This window comes from Pogona vitticeps, chromosome 2 (genome assembly GCF_051106095.1).
Source record: "Pogona vitticeps strain Pit_001003342236 chromosome 2, PviZW2.1, whole genome shotgun sequence".
In the NCBI taxonomy this organism is placed as follows: Eukaryota; Metazoa; Chordata; class Lepidosauria; order Squamata; family Agamidae; genus Pogona; species Pogona vitticeps.
Window position 1 is genome coordinate 121,403,475 of NC_135784.1, and position 25,953 is coordinate 121,429,427.

A 25,953-nucleotide genomic window follows, 5' to 3' on the forward strand; every position below is an offset into this window, starting at 1 on the left:
TAGTCCAAAAATAACATTTCCAAACTCTGTTTATACTAGATTCTGAGGTTTGTAGATCCAATGAGAAGACATACCCAGGGACGGAATATTTAATAAATAAGTAATCTCTCTCTGGGCATCTTTTCTACCAGGATCTGCAAAACCTACAATCTGTATGTCACCTGGAGCAGTTTTTATAAAGATAACTAATTTATTAGTCAGTGCTCTGCAAACTGCTCCAGGTAAGAAACAGATGTTTCAGTTCAAACTAACAGTTAAGTAAAACCTCTCAACAACTGGAACACTGACATAAACAGAAGCTGCACATAATAAAATACTCTTGTAAATGGGAGGGGGGCATTGTCTAGCATATGCCATGCAACGATGAGATAATCTGAAATATATTCTCATAGAAGTACCAAAACTTGACATGTTCACAATAACTTACAAATGAAAGCCTCTTGCTGTAAAATAAAAGGGTGTGGAGAGATGGTGAGGAAATGATTTCCAGACAATCTACATAGGAGAGCAAGATTTGTTGATATTGACCAAAGTTGTCTGAAATTCAGTAGAACAAATTTTGTGGAGCATATTTTCTGATGCTGTTAACACATTTCCAAACATTGTGCAGTTTTGTTCTCATTTTTAGAAGACTAAGGGCTTGTCTGCATGGGCTTCTTTGGATTGGGCTGGTGTGAGCTATATAGTCACTTGGGGTTGGGTAGAGGTACAATATACCATTTGGTGTGATCCCTGCATTCAAATGGCATATCAGAATTCAAGCAACCCTGTTTGGGCGGCCCAGCTTCTTCCACTGGGAATTTCCAGTATTATGAAGTGACTTACTAAGGGAACCACTTCAGGATATTGGCAAATTAAGCACTCCTTTGCCTTGTCTTAAAGGGCCAGTTGAAAAACTGTCTGCAGCTGAATCTGCTGCCATGGATTCTGCTGAAGGCAATGGAGAGAGTGTTCTGAAGTTTCTGTTTTATTAAGCCACTTGACAATGTCAGAAATTCCGACCAGAAGGTGTCTTGACAGCCAGGAAGGCTTACTTATGGTCCGTTTCCAGCATTTGTGCTGGAAAGAAATCAAACCAGAATGATCCTACTCACACAAAAAAGTACCGTATTTTTCCGTATGTGAGATGATACTTTTATCTGAAATCTTTAGACTAAAATTTGAGGGCTGTCTTATACACAGAAGTAAGGGGGAAAGGGGTCAAAGTGCTGCAGGATCACAGCACTTTGATTCTGCAGCCCTTTGATCGCTGCCTTCCCTGCCACTTCCTAAGCTCCGTGGGGCTTATGAAGTGGCAGGGAAAGCAGCAATGAAAGGGATGCAGGATCAAAGCGCTGTGATCAAAGGGCCGCCCACGGGGCTTACGAAGTGCAGGGAGAAAGCAGTCATGAAAGGGCTGCAGGATCAAAGGGCTGCGATCCTGCTTTCCCCCTCCACTTCCGCAGCCCATTGATCCTGCTTTTGTGGGGCTTAGGAAGTGGAGGAGGAAAGCAGTGATCAAATTTTCTTATTTGGGGTTTGAAAAGTAGGGGTCATCTTATACATTGGGTCATCTTATACTCAGAAAAATACGATAACACTCTGTGGATGGGCTAGTATGCTACAGCAAAATCATGTGATCACACTCTTGAGAAATGAACCAGCCTATCCCCGCAGTGGCCTGAACAGTGGGACGAAAGCCTGTGTAGTCAGTCTCTAATTTTGTTCACCTTAATTCTGCCAGCCAGTTGTGTGTTTTAACTAACTGAACTAATGTTCTTTTATTTTTCCTGCTGTCATGGGCCTCCTTTTATCACATAGAGACTTTGGCTGCTATTGTCATGCTAAGATGGTTTGTGTATTGTCTGGGATCATTAACCTTTCTCCTTTGCTACATTTTAAAAAGGAAGTCACCTTATTCTGCCAGACCCTCTGATTTTGTTTGTTTGTTTACTAATTTGGGTACTCATTACATTATTTTTGTGATGGTGTAATGAACGAAAACAGATTAAATGGTGATATTTATCAGGAATTGTACCATGGTGGAGAATTATTCCACTTGGGAAAATAAATGCTGATGAATGCTGAAACTACAAAACATCGGCGTAGCACACAGTGTCAGTCCTAGCTAGAACAGACCCATTGAAAGGAATGATACAGTGGACCCTCTACTTACGGAATTAATCCTTATTGGAACAGTGGCTGCAGGTCGAAAAGTCTGTAGGTCGAGTCTCCATTGACCTACAATGCATTGAAAACCGATTAATCCCATAACCAGCCACTTTTGTTCCATTTTTGTTCCATTTTGGTTTTTTTCTGGTCTGTAGGTTGATTCTCCGGCTGCAAGTTGAACCTAAATTTTGCAGCCATAGAAGTCTGTAACTTGAAAAGTCTGTAAGTCGAGCAGTCTGTAAGTCGAGGGTCCACTGTATTTGTTAGGCTAACTAAGGCTTGTTGATTTCAGTGGGTCTGCTTTTTGTTGGACTAATTTTGAATTTAGTTCTACCTGTCCTGTGATACACCTGATTTAAAACATAAACTATCAACCCTTTTGAAATTAGCCAATATTATGGTATCAGTTGTTACATGTGTTAATGCTTTGATTTTAGTGTCTACTGTAATATGGTTGAATCATGTTGTATGAAAACCTAGGGTTATTAGTAAACGGAAATGACATCTTGCATTCAAGTTTGTATAGCAGCTGTAACAGTACAATCCTATACACATTTACCTAGGAGTAAGCTGCATTGAATTCTCAATGAGGTTCTCTCCAGAGAAGACGTGCGTAGGGTATCAAGAATATACAAAGCCTAGCATGTTGAGCATTGCTTGTTATATCAGTGACTTCAAGGAGCACAATGTGTACATGTATTCACTAGGAGATCATTCTGACACCCAATAATTTTGTTTGATGTATAATCATCTTGTATAAATAGTATTGGTGATAGTTTTATGAAAGTAATAAATGCATTATTACTCAAAGTTTCAGTTTATTTCCTTCGTTAGGTAGGCAAGTGTTACTGAATTATCTTCAGAACAAAAATATGTAGACATAGAAAATCTTTTATTTTTAATTGCTGGAGTTTGCCAGAAGCTAAAAAGGGTTTAAAAGTATTGTGTTCTCTTACTGTTTGCTAAAATCAGGGCAATTTGAATATGACAAATATCTCCATTACCTAAAACAATGAGTACAATGAAAATCTTTTTTTAAAGTAATTTTAAGAAGTTACATATTTTATAATTCAGGAAGTGTTTTTAAGAAAATGTCTCACAATCTGCACGTGCTGTAAGAATGCTAAATACTAGCTTTTTTTCCTTAAAGGTGTTCAGTTTTCCTACCTTGTTATCTGTAAGTTTGATTTCATGTAATAATTTCATTGAGTTAAATTAGTGTTGGTTCTACCTGGAGGACATCGATTCATTGGCTAAGAATTAGGTGGCACACACCATTGATGTGGAGTAGGTGTTCTTTGGGGGGTGGACACCCGAAGGGCAGCACCAAGTGTCCCAAATAGTCACGGAACACAGAATATCGCCTTCTGAGACCGGTGGAGCCTTTCTCCTCTTAGCGGTCTGTGTGGTCTGCATGTTGTATAGCAAAGGATCTTCATCAACCTTCATGTGTTCTTATAAAAGAAAGTGTGTCAGCAGTCTCCTTGTAATTTCAGTTCAGTTTAGGAAGGGGGACAGATCAGAAAGCTTTGATGTGATGATTTGTCTTCTGTATTCTAGGAGTCCATGCCCCTATGCTGTATTTTTATATCAGTGTTTATATTAGTGCTTCTGCCTGCAAATACTCACATGCAACTGCACGTGAGAATCCCTCCCGCAGTTTAGCTGTGGAACAGATTTCTGGTGAGTTTGGGAGAAAGGGACATGTGCAAAGGAAACTCAGAAGGAGGGCAGGTTCAAGGTTTGAGGTTCAAGGTTGTATCTAAACAGTCTAAATAGATTACTCCATAGTCCAGTCAGCAAGCAATCCTAAAGCAACAGTGTTTTGTATATGATAAGGGCTTTTGCTTTTGACTTTATTTGACAGACAGATAACTTGAACACCTTCCAAAAGGCATTTAAGCAAATTGCTTTGTGGCAAGGCAACAATCTGGTAAGAGGGAAGTTTAGAATGTGATTTAAACCACTGGTTCTTAACCTTGGGTTACTCAGGTGTTTTTGGACTGCAGCTCCCAGAAGCCTTCACCACCAACTGTGCTGGCTGGGGTTTCTGGGAGTTGCAGTTCAAAAACATCCGAGTAACAAAGGTTAAGAACCACTGATTTAAACAGATATTCGTGAACAAAGCAGCTAGATAGGGATGAGCTAGGAGACGGGACCAGATAAGTTCAATTAATAATGAAACCACTTGGATGTGAGAGATGTCAGAGAAAGCCTGGCTATGGAATCAACAACAAAAAAGGGGATTGAACTAGGCTAGGTCACCTGCAAGAGTCTTAAGAATGTTTTTGAAGATGTTGGTAGAAGCCAATAGCCATTCTAGGATGGACTTGTTTCTTTATCAAGCTGTTCATTGGTTAAAATCCTGTGTTGTATGTTGATGCCCTGGAGTCATATACCTGTTCAATATACTGTAATATTAAGCAGATTAACTACTAAGCTTTATCAAATAAACATCTGTTTCAGTGCTGGAATCTGTCTCAGTTTACATTTACTGTATACCCAAGTCAGAGGATAAATTGATAGATTAAAAAATGAAATGTCATCAATTTTAGCATAGATGATGTACTACCAACATTATAAATTACAATTATTTGCCATATAAAACATTGGGATTGCATAAAGTTTTTGTTGCTCCTGGTCTCAGTCTTGTTACGAAACTCCTGTCTTCAGAGGCAGAATGTCACAACCTCATACAATACAGACTAAATGGATTGCCTGGATTTTGTGTACCTAAATGAGTCAAATTCTTTCCACTCCTTTGCTATTAGAAATAGTTAGGATACAAAAATTTGTCCTGGTATGGAGTGTGCCACTGTGGTATTTCCCTTGATTAAACATTTTTGAATAATGAAAAAGAAAATTGAAGATTAAAGAAAGGCTAATAAAATTTGACCATATCACTGTCAGCCATCACAGAGCATGGCTTTGTGAATAATTAACTCTTGAACACTGGCAAGAAACAAACAAACAAAATCTGTATAGAAACTACATTTAAAATATTCCTTGCTTTCTGTTAGTGGTAGTGCATTTGCAGGGATAGTTTCCTTGATCATGTGAAGTGTATTACATTTATATGAGTTTAACCATTTGCTCAGTAAATTACATCTGGTGTCTTCAGTTCTTTCCAAACATATGGTGAATCAAAACATAATATTTTGTAGTTTCTTCAACATTAGATAGGATTTTTTTTAAAGGTAGAAGTGCTAGAACATCAGGGGAACAGGCATTTTCATAAGTAATTTCATTCCAGAATTTTGTTTGCTTATGTAAATAAAGTAATTGCTCTGTTTGTTGGTCTTTAGGGAAAAAATGACACATACTGTAATTACATTTCCAAACTTAACATTTTGAAATTTTATTAAGTATTGGAAATCATGTATGTAAGTATTTGTGAAGAGTACTCACCCATTAGGATGTTCTCAGTATTTGAAGATCTCATTGTGCCACATAAAGAGATTGTTGTATCATTTTGCTCAGTGATGAACCCTATAGCTCAAACATTTTGTACCCCCTGTCTCAGAAAACAGAACAAGTTTGTACTTTAAACAGCAGTTGAATAGTTACTGCACGTATTACTGTAAGGTGACACTCTGCATTGCTTTGCATATCTCCCCTTACTTAAGGAATGGGAAAACTGATTTCAATTTATTTTTTCCCCTCTCTTCTGTCATTTCAGGACTATACGTTGACAATGTACTTTCAGCAAGCATGGAGGGATAAGAGGCTTTCGTATAATGTAATACCTTTAAATCTTACACTGGACAATAGAGTAGCAGATCAGCTTTGGGTTCCTGATACCTACTTCCTGAATGACAAGAAGTCATTTGTACATGGTGTCACTGTGAAGAACAGGATGATTCGTTTACATCCAGATGGGACGGTTCTCTATGGCCTCAGGTCAGCATCAAACATTTTAAACAACATATCTGAACCTTAAGACTAATTCTTTTTTTTTTATCTTCCTTCCTAGCTTTTCATAACATGGGTTTGTACTCTTTCCCAAGTAGCTTGGGACTCATTTTTCTGTCTTAATTACTTTGAGAGATGATGAGCTTTACAGAGACAAAAACAAGAAAGAAGGAAGAGAAGGGGTGTTTTGGCCAAAGCTGTTGAGCGAATTGTGATAGAGTAGCATGATGTTGTGTATGCTTGCTTGGAAGTAAGTCTTAGAGAGTTAGGATGTGACTGCACAGCAGGAAAAATCATGTTCATCTCACAGGAATTGGCAGAGAGAGTGGAGGAAATTGCCACCCTGCACTTATTAGCACCTTGTTAACATTGCTCTATGACTACAATAGAGCTACCTTAAGCTGCAAACAAGCTTGTAATCAGTTTCTTCCTCTCTGCTGATTTCCTGCTTGTGCTTCATGTAGTTGGTGGAAAATAATGCAAATCAGATGGTCTCAGCCCTATTATTTTTCAATCTAGTCACCCTCTTAGACTTATTTCTAGCTAAGTGGTTAGCCCAGACTAGTGTCGGGTAAGGAAACAATGATGAAAAGAAAGGCTGTTTCTGATGGTGTACTTTTTATAGTAAACTTGGATATTCTAACCACAAATACAAGAACTGATTTTGTGCTGGAGACATTCTTTTCTATGTGTTTGATTACAAATTAGTTATATCTAACTAAAATTGAGGGATGGGGTATTATTATCTTGACCGCTTAGCTACACAGCAGCAGCATATTTGACCTTGGCTATCGTTAATGTTCAGTGGGTAAGAACGCATTACAGTATCCATGTAGCGTGTGAGAATTTTACTTCTTTAATTTTTATCATTGTCACATTTCAAGTGAGTTTGGTTAAACAACAAACCAAAAAAAGTAAGTTCTGGTCGCTTACAGGTGCTCTTGACTGAGCATGCTGTGGTTTTAACTGTGGAATTCAATGCAAAGTGATCACTCTGTGTCAGAGATAACAAACTCAAATCACTGTTCCAGATAAGTGATTCTGCTAGACTCTGGTCTCTGAGAAATCATGAAGACTATGTTTACCCCTTGCTGATCAATCACAAAACAGAGCCAGCCAATTTGAAAATGACATGGACAGCTCCTGCTTTATCAGATATTTTAATGACTTAAAAGAATTTCCTCATTTACTAAGCTAGCAGGAAGATATAATTGAGTCTTCCATATTTGTGGTGAGAACATGCAGAGCCATGCTTCCAGAACTGTCTTTTGCAAAGACTGTTTTGGAAGCCCAGTTATTGCATTTCTGTTGCAAAGTAACAGAGAAGTGTGTTTGCATGTAGAGATTTGTACTGTACAAAGAGAGAAGCTTCAGGGGAGGGAATACTGTATTTAACCTTTCTCCAGGATTTGTCTTATCTGATGGTGGAGACACATCTGGGAAGAGTGTAGAGTTCAACAGTTATGGAAAAGTCAGGAAAGTGTTCAGTGTCTCTCCCCGTTCCCCCCCCCCAGCCCGGCTGCTTGCCCCTTACAAGTCCTTCATTGCTCTCTTGCAGCAGACAGGCAGCAGGCTGGATTACTCGATGCGTGTTTGCCATAGAATCTCTGTTTAGTCATGAAATACCTGAACCAGAGTCTTACAGTGAAAATAAGGGTTATATCTCTAGTATTTATTTATTTATTTATTTATTTATTTATTTATTTATTTATTTATTTATTTATTTATTTATTTATTTATTTATTTATTTATTTGACTTATATACCGCCCCATAGCGCTACAAGCACTCTCCGGGCGGTTTACAATTTAATTATACAGGCTACACATTGCCCCCCCCCCCAGCAAGCTGGGTACTCATTTTACCGACCTCGGAAGGATGGAAGGCTGAGTTAACCTTGAGCCGGCTACCTGGGATTTGAACCCCAGGTCGTGAGCACAGTTTTAGCTGCAGTACAGCGTTTTAACCACTGCGCCACAAGGCTTTTTTAATAACTTGCCAACTGCCTGTTGCACAACTCACTGTGAATTAGGACACAACTGAACATGTGATGGATGGTTGACAATGTAGCACACACTGCTTGCACAGTTGTCCATTTATACCCTACAAATCCAGCAGGATTCTGGCCTTTATGTTCAGTGCTCAAATTCCTTTGTCTAGATGAAAAAACATGGCCTTCTTGTAAACAGAAAAGGGGAAAAATAATTTCTGCATAAGATGAGTTCCTTTAGAAGAGCAAGCTAATTTCTTGTTTCCATGGTGTTGTGACATGTTCAGTGATTCAACATTTGGCCTCCATGAACTTCTGAGAGTTTAATGGAAGCTGAACTTGTGTGAGCAATCTTTTCCTCTGCTTTGACTTGACAGAAGAAATATAGGGGATGTAGCATTTAGTTCATTTTTAATGTAGCTGAGGACATATTTGTGTGATCAAGAAACAGGAACGTCTAACATGTAACAACAGTGACATCATATAATTGATGGTTTCTTGTTACGAATGTCATTGCCTCTTTACACTCAGCTTTGAAATCAGAGCATATTTTAATGGCATTAATCCTGTATTAGGAAGAAAATAATAGGACGTAGACTCAAGTTTAAACTATCATTGAACATAGCAGGGCTGATATATAGATATAAAAGCAGAGTTAGAATAATGTCTGCACTGTTTATAAAGCTAGTTCCTCCTAAAAAGTCCAAGTTCCTCTCACAAAGATTGTATTGGTATTTGAATTAGAAGATTAGTTTAAGTTCATAGGTACCTGGCTATACCATCTCTGTGTCTAAAAAGAGGAACTCTGATGAACTGCTGTATGTTAAAATTGGTGAAGTGTTTATTGACACTTTAATTTGAGCTTAATTATTTATACACTTCTTTGCAACCTACTGTCTTTGCACACTGTGTGAGTTAATGCATGGAAAGAAGCATTTTGTTCTTTGTTTTTATTAGAAGGTTTGAGTGACTTCCTTTTTCCCCCAGTATTTTGTGGCCGTCTACTCAAGTAGAGCACAATTCTATTGGAATGTTTGGACTTTGCCATTTGCCTAAACAGATGGAAAACATGTTACACGACCAAAGGGAGATGTCAAAAATCAAACCACAAGGAAAGGAATGACATGCAGGCTTTAAAAAAAATGTATATTATAGAATAATAGATCCTAGATGTTGGAATTACTTAAAGAATTTGGCCTAGGCACTAGATACTAGATCACTGCTGTTTCTGGAGACGCTTATGGTCTTAGGGCTTGTAACGGGAAAGGCATCCCAGCCCTCTAGCTTTCAGATTATGGCTTTTCTCTGAGGGTATAAAATGTTTGAATACCACTCCTTTTCAATATGAGCTGAAATCTGAATCAGCTTGGATGAGAAGAGTAATAGTGCTTATCATTTATATAGACTTTGCATATCTGCACAAAGGTCAAATACTTCATTTTAGTAATGCGTTACTTTCTTTCTGCTAAGTATCTTAAGCTGGGAGACAATGCCTTGCTTGAAGCTACACAGGCAGTCTGTAGCTGAGATGAGAAGTGAAGGGGGACTTATTTGTAGCAAGGTTGTGAGCAGGATGTTTTCATAGAATTTGGAAATAGAGACTTGTCCTGTTTCTGAATCATTTGTATAGCTGCTACAGTTTTGTGATCAGCAAAACGTTAACCATATCTGTCTTAATGACCCCATAAGTTCCTCCTCCTCCTCCTCCTCCTCCTCCTCCTCCTCCTCCTTCTACTTCCTCCATTCTTAACCTGTGCTCTATGGACCCCCGGAGGGCCATGATGTCCCCCATATGTGGTCTGTGAAGGCTTGAAGAAATGTTACTATCTTTTGCAGTTAAAATAGAATGAAGGAATGAAGGAAAGAAAAATAAAGGTACAACAAAATCTTAATTCCCCTTGCTTGTTTCTGTAAAACTTGGCTTTTCTAACCTATGCCACCATTTTTTTAAATAAGTAAAAATCGGTCATGAAAATAGCAGTTTGATAGCAAATAACTGATATTTCTGCACACAGTGATAATGTGCAGGAGAATGACTCTGATTGACTAAGAGAGCACATTACATCTCTTGCTACTGCATAGACAGAAGCTGTGGAAAGAGAGATGGAGTCAGTGTCAGTGTGTGAGTGTTCAGACAGTGATTATGTTTCTTCAATTTCTCCTAATAAAACCATTTGGTTATTGTTGGGTAAAGAGTCTTTTCAAAACTATTGCAGTGAATTTCATAGCAATACATTTTGGCTGAGCCTCAGAATGGATCACTGGCTGAATTAGAAACATAAAAGAATTGATGCTGTTGATGAAGGTGTTTTCCAGTCATCTTAAAAAGTGTCACTATTATAGAAAGGAATATTTGTCAATTAACTTCAAGTGTACAGGTCCCAAAGAAAAGCAACTACCACAGTGTGTGTTGTGTTATGAGATATTGTCCAACAAGGCCATGAAATCATCAAAATTGTGAAGACATCTCAATACTAAACACAAGGAACATGCCACAAAGTTCATCAGGTTTTTCAAAAGTAAGGAGCATTAGCTTCGGAAAAGTTAATGGTAAAAAAGACTGCAACTGGTTGTAACAATGAAAATGCATTGAGAGCCTCATTTGAAGTTTCTCAACTAATAGCAAAACCCGGAAAACTACACACAATACCTGAAGAACTTATATTACCTGATGCAAAAATCATGGTTATTGCATTGATCAACAAGAAGGCTGCTAAGGACCTTTCCTTAATACCTTTGTCAAATGACATAGTTAAGAAGTGAATCGACAGTTTATCAACCAATATCAAGGAACAATTATTAGAAAGAATTCTCATGCACCCCTATTTTGCACTGCAATTGGACAAAAGCACAGACATAACAAACAAAGCGACCTTACTGTGCTATGTTAGATGTCAGCATGAGAGAAATGTTTTCAGAGACATTCTGAAACGTTCATCTCCTTGTTGGTACACACTATAGTTAAAGAAGTATTTAACAGCTTAAACAGGTTTATAACATTTCAAGCCATAGATTGGTTGAAATGTGTTGGAATTAGCACAGACAAGGCATGAACAATGTCTGGAAAGCTTACTGGACTTGTAGCACAGATTAAGGAAGTCATATAGTTGGTGACTTGCTGCATACATAGGGAAGCTCTAATTGCTAAGAAGATACCAGAAAAATTAAACCAGACCTTAAATGAATCAGTTAAAAGTTCTCACTTTCATAAAACACAAATCACTGAATCCAAGACTTTTTGAACAGCTTTGCAAAGTTTTGGACAGAGAACACCACCAACCTCTGCTACAGATTTGTTGGCCATCAGGAGATAATGTTTGTGTCATTTTTTGAACTGAGAGACAAGATAAAATTATTCATCATGGAGAGGCAATTTCACCTCAGTAATCATTTGACAGATATTTCCTGGTTAGTCAAATATCTGTCAAATATCTTCACCAATTTAAATATGCTCAACTTAAATCTTGAAGGAGAAAAAGCTACTTTTTCAAGCTGAAGACAAGATTAAAAGCAGTGATCAAAAAGTTTGAATTGTGGCATCATCGCCTATCAGACCATAACCATGAGACATTTCCAAACCTCACAGACTTTCTTGGTTCCACCGATGAAGAGTTCTCTGGGGAGGATATCACTTATCACATGACATTTGGAAGATTTGCAACATAGTTTCCGTGAATATTTTCCTGTTCCTAATGCAAGAAAAAACTGAATTAGAGAGCCATTTTCAGTTAATGTGTCTGAACTAGAGGGGCTCACAGAGGAAGACAAGCTCATAGAAGTATCCACAGATAGTGCTCTGAAACTGCAGTTCAAGGAACAGTCCCTTCCGAATTTTTGGGCTCACCTACAAGCAGATTTTCCAGAACTATCAAAAGGCCTATGAAAAAAAATGATGCCTTTTGTAATGACATACTTATTTTAAAAAATCATTCTCTGCTTTTACTTATCTTTAAAATAAGTATGGAAACACTTTGAAAAATATAGAATCAGAACTCAGAATACAGTGGTGCCTCACTTAGCGAGGTTAATCCGTTCTGGAAAAACCGTCGCTGAGTGATTTCACAGTTAAGCGAAAAGAAAAAGCCCATAGAAACGCATTAAAACGTGATTAATGCGTTCCTATGAGCTAAAAACTCACCTTTAAGTGAAGATCCTCCATAGGGGCAACCATTTCTGGTACCTGTTAAGTGAGGTTTCCATTGCAGAAAACAGCGGGCGGCCATTTTGAAACTGCCAATCAGCTGTTTAAAAAAGCATTACTTTGCTATGATCAGTTCCCCAAGCAGGAAACCGATCATGGCAAAACGAAATTCCATCACAGCTACCGAGCCAGCCAGCCAGCCCCAGACGAGCGAGCCTTTCCAGGGTTGGCCCTCCAGACAGGGCATCGGCTGCCCAAGGCGCTCGGCTCCGGCCTCTGCCTCTGTCCCCCTCCTGCCTGCGGCGCCCTGTGGGTCCATGTGGATGCGGGGGGTTGTCCGAGTGGCGGGAGGAGAGCTTGGAGACAGGCAGCCACCGGGGCCTGATATAACAAGACTTGTAAGTGAAATGCAGCACCAGCTTTCTCATTAATTACAGTGGTGCCCCGCACATCGAGGTTAATCCGTTCCAGATTAACCTTCGCTGTGGGAAACATCGCACTACGGAACAGAAAAAGGCATTGGAACACATTAAACAGCGTTTAATGCATTCCAATGCCATAAAATACTTACCGTTGTGCGATGTTTCCCAGGGGCCGGCAGCCATTTTCGCGCCCTCCCCTCGCACAACGAGGGCGCCAAAATGGCTGCCATCAGCTGTCCGGCGGGTCCAAAATGGCCGCCGGAACAGCCGAAAGGGACCGGGGTGCAGCGTTTTCGCGCCCTTGGTAAGCAAGGGGAGCGCCCGAAAACGCTGCCGGAAGCCCCGAAATGGTTGCGCGCAGCCATTTCGGGGCTTCCGCAGCGTTTTCGCATGCTCCCCTTGCTTACCAAGGGCGCAAAAACACTGCACCCGACCCCTTTCGGCTGTTCCGGCGGCCATTTTGAAGCCGCGGAACAGCTGATCGGCGGGTCGCAAAGCTAGAAAATATTTATATTTTCTAGCTTCCATTTTCATGTGACATTTTGTAATTTCAGTTTTTCGAACAAAAATTAAATACAGATGATGATGAGTCATGTGGAATCATTCCAATAAAATATTATATTATAACATTAATATATAATATATTATAATGTTATAATATAATATATTTAAAATATAATAATAGTAGTATGTGAATTAAAAGATTAACTTATTTCTCTCTTCTCTAGAAATTTGATGCATTTTAACGTTTTGATGAGTTAAGTCTTGGCAGTCCATGGCAACAAAAGATATTTAAAGGGGGCCCATGGTAAAGAAAAGGTTAGGAACTACTGCATAAGAAATAAAAGAAAAATACCTTTGGTTAAAATCTCTTTAATAGATAACATCTTAAAATGCAACAAATATTTAAAATCCCTTCATTTTACTATTGGAAGGGTTTTTGAAGTTTTTTTAAAAGTTTTATTCTCAAATATAGCTAATCCTTTCCTCCTGTTTGTCAAAATATGTTCACAGCAATAAAACAATAGACGTTGTGGTGGAGTAATCGATAGGACTTGGATCAGCTATGGAAAAAAAAAACCTCTCTCTTTTGGGAACCACTGCTGAGAAAGTCTACATCCAGTCAATAGTCAACAGTCTAGCTCTGATGCAAACAGTAACCCACCTCTCTTGAGTCCTCTAAAAATTACTGTAGCATGTCTTGCAGCTTGGTGTAAAAATTGAACTGTGAAATACTTATATATGAGCATTTTTCTTTGTTAGCAGTTTTCTCCCCACCCCTGGCCTGGCCATCTTCTGGCCACTATCAAGTTTTTACTGCAACAGTTAAATTTTATTTAGCCTGTTGATTCTTCTCTAGCTGATTATATTTTGTTACTGTTTTACAGCTATATGTCAATTTCTCCCCCCCCCTCTCTCTGTCTCCCTCCCTCTCCCACTCAAATTTTTTTAATGTACAGTGGTGCCTCGCATAACGAGTGCACCGTTTAATGATGAATCCGCATTGCGATGCGGATTTCCCCATCGCTAATGCGAGGGCATGCTCACATTGCGATGGGAGAACAGCTGTTCGGCGGTTCTAAAATGGCCACTGGGACACCCAGAATGGCCACCAGGACACCAAAAATGGCCGCCGGGACACCCAAAATGACCTCCTGAACATGGGGAAACATCGGAGAACGGTGATTTTTGGGCCCATTTGGAACGCATTAAATGGATTTCCCCATTCCGCTTAACGATGTTTTCCCATAGCGAAGGTTAATCCAGAATGGATTAACCTCGCTATGCGGGGCACCACTGTAACACAAAATATAGTTTAGGGGACAATAGTAGATTTTTTCTGTTCTTCATCTGTATTTTATTAGATAACCTGAATTGTATCAATTAAACATGGAAGTAGAATAAAGGAGAAATTCAGGAACATGCTTTCTATTATAACAACAACAACAACAACAACAAAGAATTCAGATACTTTCTGTCATCCTGTGTTCTTATGTTTTGGAACTCATTGACACATACCCCCAGTTCCCCTGTTTGTTCTTCCACACAACCCAGGTTCGCTTTCGGGTATGACATTTAGTTTTCAACCCTTTCCGCTGCCACCAGAGGATTTATTCTTCACTGTATCAAATATGACTCTTAAATAAGTATTAGTCCCTAACTCTAACTCATATCCCTAACTCATCCCTAACTGATCTTTAACTGTCCTCCATTCTTCTTATATTTCCTTAGTTCCGCCTCTTCTGCTCAACCATTGGCTCCTGAATCAGAGTTCCATTGTGATGGACAGGAGTGGTTACTCGCCTGTCCGTCACACTCATCATTATATGTTTGGATAGAATATAATAGAATATGTTATTGACTTAACAATCAATATCTTGATTTTGAAAAAGATCTTTAAAAGAGTGGATGTCTTGCTTCTGCCACCATTGACTGCTGTACGTTTCACTTGGATCAAGCCCTAATCATTTTGCAGGTCTTCAATATAGACATCTGTCAAAAGGACAAAAAGTAAGATTACCAAACAACCAGGATAAGGGCTTACAGTATCTAGTCCTATCTGTCCTGCTTGTTTCTTTGAGTCATTTCTAAGAAGATGAATTAAAGTTGAATTGAAGTTGATATCTTGGATGCTGCCAAGAAGTACATATACCTGCTGAAATTTTCACTCATTACAGTGTTCACAGGATTACTCATCTCACTGAAAGGATGACTTTGCTAGTTGACACTTCCCTTACTCTTTTGCTCTTAACAATTGTTGAGCAAGCCTTAAAATAATAATTGTTTGCTATCAAGTCATTAATTGGATAGGATCATTATGGATCAGAGGTAACATGGTGGAATATAGCAACAAATTGATTCTGACTTATCGCAACTCTTTTCAAGGTTTTCTAGGTATAAAATACACGTGATTTGGCAGAACTTTTTGGGGATGCTTTGGAACTGTATAGTTTGCCCAAAGTCCCAAAGGCCAGCTTTTCTCTTGGGAGGCACAAAGGGGAATGGCTCTAACTGGTCCGAACTCAAGTGTTCCACCTCAGTGAGATATCCAGCTAGCTAGCAAATCATGCATTGTCATAAATTTGTTCCATAAACTATATACCTAGACATAAGGACCAAAATTCTGGTGTTTAGCATAGTAAATCACACTAGAATATGACCACTCAATGGGGATTTGGTGAGTCAACTTCTCCACAAATTCTGTTGAGTCAGATGGGCTTACTCTAGTGTAACTTACTATAACATTACTGTATTTTTCCGTGTATAAGATGCCCCCCACTTTTCTAAACCAAAATTAATAAAGCAGTATTTTAAACATAAAACAGAACACATTTTTATTTAGTAATTAGGTAACATTTACATACCAGTGCTGTCATATTATGCATCACATTTTAACTTTGTTGAGCTTCTGGGCTCAGAACACTCGGACATTAGGAGTTCCTGTTGCATCTGAGCACTGTTGGAATTGGTTTGTTCAGCATCAGCTGACGTCAGTTACATAAGCTTCCAGACTGGAGGCAGCTAAGCCTCCTGATTGAAGGAAGCCTGTTTGCAGAGGGAAGATGTGGGCCATTTTGTTCTGTCCTCAGCTTACTTCCATGTGTAAGACGACCGTCATTTTTTAGTCTAAGGATTTTAGGAAAAAGTAGTGTCTTACACATGGAAAAATATGGAAGTAAGTTGCAACTAGAGTATGCATAGTTGTATCATTGAAGCTTATGGAGAGGTGGCTCACCAAATCCCCACTGATTCAGTGGTTCTGCTGTAGTGCAATTTGCTACATTAAGCAACACAATTTTCGCAAAAATGTTCAAATTTGGCATACTATATTATAATTGTACAAAGAAGTTGCAACTTCTGCATTTACAAATGTAGTTTGTTCCTAAGAGTATAGCATCCTGTAGGATTTTACCCTTTCTTTAGTGATTCTCCAGAGAGGAGATATGGTACATACAGGTAAAGGTAAAAGTTCCTCTTGACATTTAGTCCAGTCATATCTGACTCTAGGGGGCGGTGCTCATCCCCATCTCCAAGCCATAGAGCCAGTGTTTATCTGAAGTCAGTTTCTGTAGTCACATGGCCAGTGCAACTAGACACAGAATGCTGTTACCTTCCCACCGAGGTGGTACCTATTTACCTACTGGCATTTACATGCTTTCAAACTGCTAGGTTGGCAGGAGCTAGGACAAGTGATGGGAGCTCTCTCCATCACATGGATTCGATCTTATGACTGCTGGTCTTCTGACCTTGCAGCACAGAGGCTTCTGCGGTTTAACCCGCAGTGCCACCACGTCTCTTACATAAAGACAGCCCAGCTTAAAAGGAATGTCCATGATGAAAAGTGAAGGGTAAACTTTTATTCCTTCCTAATAATGTGTGAGGCTCCTTTCCCAGGTTCATTCACAAGTAGCTTCGCCCTGCAAACCAAAGTATGGTAGTTCTAATCCACTTCTAATAAACTAAACCCTGAATGATGTTCCAAAAGTTTTTAAAATATATATATATATTAACTGATAGGTTGTGAATCTGAAATGGCAATATAGTGGTGCCCCGCATAGCGACGATAATCCGTGCAGCAAAAATCGTCGCTATACGGATTCGTCGCTATGTGAAAATAAAAAACCCATAGGAATGCATTAAAACCCGTTTAATGCGTTCCTATGGGCAAAAAAACCCTCACCTTTATGCGAAAATCCTCCATACGGCAGCCATTTTCGCTGCCCGGTAAGCGAGGAATCCGGGCGAAAACACAGTGGGTGGCCATTTTTTTACCTGGTGGCCATTTTGGAACCACCGATCAGCTGTTAGGAAATCATCGTTATGCGAAAATCGGTAAGCGAAACAGCTTAGCAATCATCGCAAAATGCTTTTTTCCCATTAGAAACATTGCAATGCGATCGCAAAAATGATCGCAAAAAATTCATCGCTATGCAGATTCATCATTAAACGGGGCACTCGTTAAGCGAGGCACCACTGTATTATATGTATAATGAATATGCATGAAGGAACTGTTCATGTATGTCTGATGCTATCAGGTGATGCTCACTTGTCTTCTTAAAGAATAGTTTCTTTTATTGTGACCCTATTCAGACACAATCCTTAATTTCAAAGTCATAGATGGGTGCAGCCAGCTGACTAGAACTCTGGGGTAACCGAGAGCCTTGTTGTGCAGCAAGCACATAGCTGAATGAGAATTAGTGGAGGTGGCTGGCTGTATGGTTGGAATTTTTTAGTGGAAGAGGACTTTGGAAGCAGAGGAGGCTCTGCAACAATATTTCAAATCACAGAGTTAGGAAAGTTTTCTGATTTGGACAGTAATTTCCCAGAATCCCGAGCAAGCATGGCTGTCCTGAGCCCAGGATTCTAGAGGCTGTAGTCCAGAAAAGTACCTTTCCTAGTCTCAAATTAATAAGTCACATACATGTAAAAAGAATGTGTGTAGTTCCTACATGTATGAAAGACAAAACTGGGACATGATGTATGTATTGCCATCCTTTGATATTTTCCATGTGAAATTGATATGCATTATCTGGATGTGTATGTCCTTGAGAATACAATGCATATTTATATATTAATAAAAATGTGACCCTTCTTTATAACGTAATAATGTTTTAATGCAGGTTACAGACAAAAATTTAAGACATCAATAAATGTAACGGCACTCTTTAAATTAGTCCTATAATGTATTGAAAAGGGCTGTTAAGTTTAGAGTACTGCCTGCAAAATCATACTCAAAGGTTTAAAAGGCATCAGTTGCACATTAGGGAAACAGAGAGAAACAGAGATTAAGGTATACAAAATCTTTTAATAATTTCATTTCCTTCGCTGTCAAAACAAAAGTTGTATATTTCTTCAGTAGTCTGATTTTTATCTTGTTAATGTTCAGTTGCAGTCCTGCGTTGACACTTACTTCTTCGACATTCACTAAAAGCCATTTCAGGTCATTGCTGTTCTCTGCCAGTAAGGTAGTGTCGTCTGCATATCTTAAATTATTAATGTTTCTTCCACCAATTTTTAATCCTCCTTCATCTGAATCTAGTCCAGCTTTCCATGATATGTTTTGCGTACCAATTGAATAGATATGGGGATAAAATACACTCTTGTCTGACACATTTGCCTGTAGGAAACCATTCTGTCTCTCCATATTATTTCCTGACCATAGCTTCAGGACAATCAAATACTGATTTTGTTTCAGAACCATCCGTAGCTTCTCATGGTCCACAAAGCCAAAGCCTTTATTGTAGTTTATAAAGCATAGACTGACCTTTTTCTGAAATTCTTTGATGTGGTTCAGTAACCAGTGGATATCTACAATATTTTGACTACCTCTATTTTATTTCTACATTCACTATCTAGTTATGTCCACATGTAGACTTATCTGTTCAGTTGCTTGAAGCATTGGTCCAGATAGGTGGGATACAAATCAAACAAATAATAATAATAATAATGTATTTCCAATAAACAGATTATTGGCTTTCCAGAACTCTGTAAATTGTTCTGTAGCTGCTCTCCAGAAGTTTTTCTGCCACTATCAACTTTAGAATTATCTATTCTCTTCTGCTGATGTGGTCATTACTTCCAAAGAGGGTGGACACATCTTAATCTAATATTTCAGCTATGGCCATTCCACCTTGGCTGACTCTGCTAAGAATCCAGGCTCATAATGCCATCTGGCCTCTTGACAGCATTGCTCTTGGCTTCGCCAAGCCCCTTCATCCTTGTCTCTGCAGTTATTTTTGCTGGGACAAACATGATAACAAGGAAATATGTGCAATCATCAAATATATAAGAAATTGGAATGTAGGACAGTTTCTAGGTATGATTATATTAATGATTTTTCCTACTTAATTTTTTTTTCAAATAACAATGATAACTTGTGTTAACAAATTTATATTAAATATTTGGATGCATTTTTTCTGCCAAGATAAGAAAGATTTTATCTGTCTCATTTGGCTTCATCTTCCTTGTTTCACCTCATTTATTTTTCCCTAAGCTTCATCTGTTCATCTGATCTCAATATAATCTAAATCTGTGATCTGCAAGATTTCTAGGACAGTGTTCAGTGTCTTGATAAGAAAGATGAAAAAAAAAACAGCAAATTCATCTTGTGGTGCCTTAAGAATATGGTGTAACCTGAAGTCAAATTCTTAAGGTGTTGTTTTAAAATTATAGATGTATGTACATGTATACCAGTTTCCAAGAAAGTAGCTCTGTTAGTCTGTCTCACCTTGTTGACAAAATTAAAAAAGGAAAAAACAGAAAAAGGTAGGGGCAAGGGATAAAATTTTAAGGCACCTTAAAGAGTAACTGACATATTTCAGTGTGAACTTTTGTGGATCAAATGCCACTTGTACCTTTACGATTTGGTCCAAGAAAAGCTCATACTGGATCAAATTGCTACAACTAAAGCATTTGGAATCCATGACCAACCATGTTCTCTTTATTTGGGGGGCATGTATAAAAAATTGCTATGTAATCTTACTGGTATGTTTGAGAAACTGGACTTCATCCATGAAAGCTCACATTAAAATACTGTATAGCATTTAATTTTTAAGAAGCCACAACATTTTTGCCTTTTGTAATTTTTCTTTTTCTTTTCTTTTTATCCTGATATTCTAGCCGAGACAAACACCACTACCTCTTCTAAATCTTTTTAAAGTGTCACAATATTTTTTTCATTTGGGATTTTCCCCTCTGTTTTTAACAAATATTTAATTTTGTCAATGTGTATACATTGGGGTCTTGACTTAAGAACAGCTCGAGTTAAGAACATTTTGACTTAAGAACCACTCTCATAGGAAAATATTGACTTGACTTACATACTTAGATTTGAGTTAAGAACTGAAAAAAACCACGTGGGAGGCAGGGAAAGTGCAAAATGTGAACTTTCAGTTAACGGTTGGCCAGTGAAAAGGGTGCCTGTCTGCTTCCTCACTCCTCCCAGTGTTTAGAGAGTGGATTGGGAGTCTTCAGACTGCCTGGTACTGCCTGGACTGTATTTTCCCTGCCTTCCCTGAACCTTTCTTGACCTAAGAAAAAAGAAACAAAATATCCCCCTCTAGTGGCAGAAGGCGGAATAGCAGCTTCCCATTAGTTTCTATGGACGGAAAAGAGCAGATACGGATCAAATGGTTTTCAATGCATTCCTATGGGAAATGCAGATTTGACCTGAGAACTTTTTGACTTGAGAACCGCCTTCCAATACGGATTAAGTTCTCAAGTCAAGACCCCACTGCATAGCTCTCTCTCTCGCTCTCTTTCTCTCTCTCTCTCTCTCTCTCTCTGTGTGTGTGTTTTTAAAGACACAGTACAGACATATATTTTGGAGAAGTGTTGTACATAGTGAAGTGAGGTGGAAATGAAGTGCAGAAAGTTCAGGCAGTGGCACATTAGACTAATATACTTGACTTCAGAAAAGATGTAGAGGACTGTGGATTGGATCATGTACTAAGGTGATTTCTGCCACTACTGAAAGGAGTAAAAATGGATTGACTTCAGTACAATAAAGATCCTGTGCATAAGTTATATTGGGATGCTAATAACTGAGAACTGAGCAGTAAGAGACGTGTAAAGTAACACCAACAAATTATTAAATTAATTATATGGCATTAACGATCAAAATGTTTGTGAAGTATTTCTCACCTCAAGTTACTGTTGTTACTGTTACTATTACTAGCATGATGATGTGCTGTCAAGTTGGTGACCCTACCGGGGTTTTCTATATGTAAAGTTATCTAATACAGTTCATCAGCCCTTCTTTCCAACCATGCTCTGGGTCCATGCAGCTTGCCCAAGCTATGTTCCAGGTGATCTCAATTGTCCCCTTTCCTGGAAAGCATAGTGAGGATATAACTAGAGAAATATTAAAGGAAGTTGTTAGGAAAGCAGTTTAATGAAGTCTTGGACCAGTAATATAAAGCTGCCAGTTTGAGGTTTAGCATGCCAGAAATGTACAGTGCTTTGTTACATGAATACCCCATCTGGGACCACTGAAAGAAAGATAATTGCAACTGTTTGTTTTTTCTAAAGACTAGTATTATGAGTTACCATTTCCCCCAGAAGCCTTGTTTTATCCTCTCCTGCAGTTTAGATGAGATGAATGAGCATCTAGTGGTAGGTTTTAAACCATTGGTGTGCTAGAGGTTATTGGTGGAAGAGTATACAATCATAAATAATCATATGACTCCAATCTGTATCCCAACACCGTTTGAGTAGTTTGATGGGAGCTTAGCTCATGTCTCTCCTTGTGTTACATTCTTGTCTTTTCCATTCCCTTATCCTGCTTACTTTAGTTGGGAAGCAGGAAAGCTTTATTTCCGTGGAACAAGAAATAAAGTAGATATAGGTTCTTCTTTGTGGTCTCTATGATTGACACTAATGGGCTGGCCTGGCCTGTGCAAATGTCTTCAGAATCTTCCAGAGTCTAGAAAAAAGTTATTAGCCCTACCCTAGCACTTAGTACATGCTCCTCCACCCTGTGGCTAATGCTCAATTCCTTTTCGACAGCTGCTGTAGCAGTACCTCAGCGGTCCTCCAGAGCCTGATTAACTCAAACTTTTCTATAAATAGCTCGTTCTTCAGTTTACTTTTTTCCTATCTTTCATTTGTTAGTCCTCTCTTTTCCGTTAAAAAATATTGTATTTTGCCATTATTTGTTTCAACTTTTAATGGCCTGCTCAGCCCCATTCAAGAAGTGCAAGACCCGTAGTAATAAAACCCCTCTCTCAAATGGACACTCAGAGTGTCCCCACTGCTTCAAAGAGGGTCACAAACACAGTCTTGCCAATTTTGTAAGAAGTTTACAAAAGTTGCCATTAAAAACAGGCAATCAAGCCTCAAATTGTACCATTGGGAAAGGTCACCGTGAACAGTAGACATGATCTCTCAGGAAACTATGGAACCATCAGTTTCAATCTTCAGGGCTCCTTTTAAGTCCATTCTTATGGGATGAACTCAAATTCACATCCATCAGAAAACCCAAGAAGAGCTGATTACAACAGCATCAGGAACCTCATAAAAGTCACCTCTGAAGAATACGGTTTTAATTTATTTATTTATTTTATTTATTTATTTTATTTATATCCCGCCTATCTGGTCACAGATACCATCTGCATTAGAACCAACACCATTTGCATTGAAGAGAACAACAAGATAAGCTTAGAGAAGATAAGCATTGGTAGTGGTGCATCTGATTCCACAGCCCTTCACCTCTCAGCTGAAAGAACAGGAGGAGGTCATCTGTTTTGCGTCAGTATTAGAGGAAGATGACACACCACACCTTTCTCTTAGTTTCTCCCGATCTTTAACACATTCACCAGCATGGAGCCAATTGACACAATTGCCAGGGGGTGGGTGAACTGTAATCCCAACTCAACCCGAAATATACCATGAAGCATTTAACAAATGCCAGTGCAATATAAACACCCAACCTCAATCACCATCCTCAGATTCTGAGGACATCCAAGTGTTATTTTCAGGGAAATCTTCAAGCAGCCACAGACTACCCCACCCCTATTCTTCTGTAGAGCTCCACCTCATTTCTGTGTGGGTGCTGAGTAGCCTTTTATGTCACCCTACCTTGATTTTCAGAGGACACAAAAATTGAATTTTTGGTCACATACTGGGGCTCGCTATTGGACTTTTCTATGCCTGGAACATGAACACATTGGAGCAGGAAATGAAGGCTGTCCATTTCAAAGTCTCTGAAGTTTTCTCATTCTCCTTCAGCATCATACTCATTATCCAAAATTGAGTATGATCGACCATCTGTGCCGAAGTGTCTCCTCTAAAGGCACTTTGGCACAGTGTACCAAAATCAAGGAGGCTACAATTGGAAAATACTTCAAACTCTTTCACTGAACAGATAAGGAAGAAAACCAGCTCCAAGACTTCAACCTGGAAAACTCTTCAACATTGACTCATGAACATAAGAAAAGTAGACATTCACAGTGTTAGGGCCTCTAGCTAACAACGCTTGTCCCAGAAATCATCCTGATGTCGATACATGGTTTCAGACACCATAGGAACTAAATCAAAAAGCTGACACAAACATTGTCACTCACCTGATAACTCCAGCTCAGCATCTGTGACATTGAAAATCTGTGACAATTTGCCAGAATCAAATCCACTCACTCAACCGTCAGCGCATTCCACCTTTTTCTCTGGGAAAGCAGTGGTCCCAAACCTTGGGCCTCCACATGTTCTTGGACTACAACTCCCAGAAGCCTTCATGACCACCTCTGCCGGCCAGGAATTCTGGGAGTTGAAGTCCAAGAACATGTGGAGGGCCAAGGTTGGGGACCATTGTGTTAGACAATTCAAAATTCAAAAAGTCCCAACCCTGGCATTTTCCAACAATAAACTTGCTATTTGCTTGATACTTGCCAGATTTATTCAGTTTGCCATTCCACAGATTGTGCAGTAAAGAACTTGTCAGCAGCAGTAGCACTGCAGCACTACACTTGGCTAAGGTCATCTTAATTAACTGAAGACTCAAGGGCAGGAATTGAGGACCTGCCATTTGATGGAGAAGACATGTTTCATGATAAAACAGGCAGTGTCATGGTTAACCTATGCAGGAAGAGAAATACAGCTAACTTAACGGCTTTCTCTAGTGCTAAACCATATTATCAACAACATAGACAATACTGACCTTTCTGGATAAGGTATTACCAGTATTTTTCTGGCAGGCCGAAAGACAGAAGATTCCAAACTCCTGCACAACTCACCCCTACAGGCAGTCAAAAACAAAAAAACAAAAAAACAAAACAAAACAAAACAAAAAAACCAAACAAGATTGAGGCCCTCAAGCACCTCCGAAATATCCGATAGAAAAAAAAGACTTGACTTCATCTTGGCTGAGATCTGGACATCAAACAATCTTCTTAATACCTACCACTGAATACCCTGGTACCTTATATCAGCACCTGGTGCACCATTACAAATGAAAACTGGGTATTATTCATCATGATGCAATAGAGTTTTACATTCTCCTTTCAACAGGGGACTTCAAGACAACACCATCCTCTCACATTCTACAGGAGGAGATTGAAATGTTACTTCAGAAGGATGTGACACAATCAGTTCCTCAAAGATGCAAAGACTAAGGGTTTTATTCCTGTTATTTTACATTCCCCAAAAAAGGATGATGGACTAAGACCAATTCTGGACAAGAAATGGAAGCTCATATATAAAGGCATGTTCTTAATTGTGACCTTGTCTGCAGTATTGTCCTGTTGAAGGAGGCTGGTTTGCTGTGACTGACCGAAAGGATGTTTATTTTCACCTATCAATCCGACAAGAATAGCGTCATATTTTCTGTTTTGCTACGAGCAATAGAATTTATGAATCCCAGGTCCCTCCTTTTGATTTATCAATAGCACTCAGTGTCTTCATTGAATGTATGGCACCTGTAGCCACATATCTCAGATTTCATGGTACAGTATCAGTGTCTTCCCATACATCGACAATTGGTTGGTGGTTGAAGGAAATAGCAGAAAAGCACATGAAAGTCACAAGAAGACTATTGTCAAGTCTCAACCTGACAGTAAATCTTCAAAAAATCAAATTTGAAACCAACATACGCAATTGTGTCAGTTTAAAACAGAAACACTTCTAAACAATAAGGGCCTGTTTACCACACACAGAGAAAATCAAATGCTTTGTAAAAAAAAAAAAAAATCATATGAATGCTCTAATGACACATACACAGCTCAAAGGTTACTTGGCTATACAGCCTCCACCTCAACCAGCATCAGTCACGCAAAGCTAAAAATTAGATCCCCGAATCCTAGTTCCTGTCAACATTCTACCATCACAGAGATGGCAATCAAAAGAAACTCCAGGTAAGCAGATCAACTTCTCTGCTGGCCCAACATGCAAAATCTTTCAGTAGGGTGACCCTTCAAACAAGTGCAGCCCTCAGTCCTAGTGACAACAGATGCAAGCCTGTCAGGATGGAGTGACATTGCAAAGACAGATAGCTCCATGCATCATGGTCATAAGAAGAGAAACGTCTGCACATAAATACATTAGAATTGTTAGCAGTCATAAAAGCCTAGAAAGTGTTTGAGCTGCTTCTTCAGGGAAAAGTGGTACAGGTAGCCATAGACAACTTACAATGATGTTTTATCTAAACAAGGAGGCACACAGTTCTTAGCTACGGAAATGGTGCATTCAGTGGCACATGTACCTGATTTCAGTCAATGATGCCAAAGAGGTCAACCAGATAGTAGATTCACTGAGTCAGTGCACTGCACAAATATGTGAATTACTGGGGCTGACCAAATATAGATATATTTGCAACAGAGAACAACACAAAGTGTCCAGAATTCCTGGG

The 25,953-nt window shown here is 39.0% G+C and overlaps 1 protein-coding gene across 6 annotated transcripts in view; it reads left to right on the plus strand.

Moving 5' to 3' along the window:
- Nucleotides 1-25,953, plus strand: part of GABRB2 (gamma-aminobutyric acid type A receptor subunit beta2) — a 160,635-nt gene that overhangs the window by 48,289 nt on the left and 86,393 nt on the right. For all 6 annotated transcript variants that reach the window (XM_072990290.2, XM_072990289.2, XM_078385837.1 and 3 more), the window contains one exon: nucleotides 5,831-6,051. In XM_072990290.2, coding sequence (XP_072846391.1) covers nucleotides 5,831-6,051 — 221 coding nt within the window. The remainder of the gene's footprint in view (nucleotides 1-5,830; nucleotides 6,052-25,953) is intronic.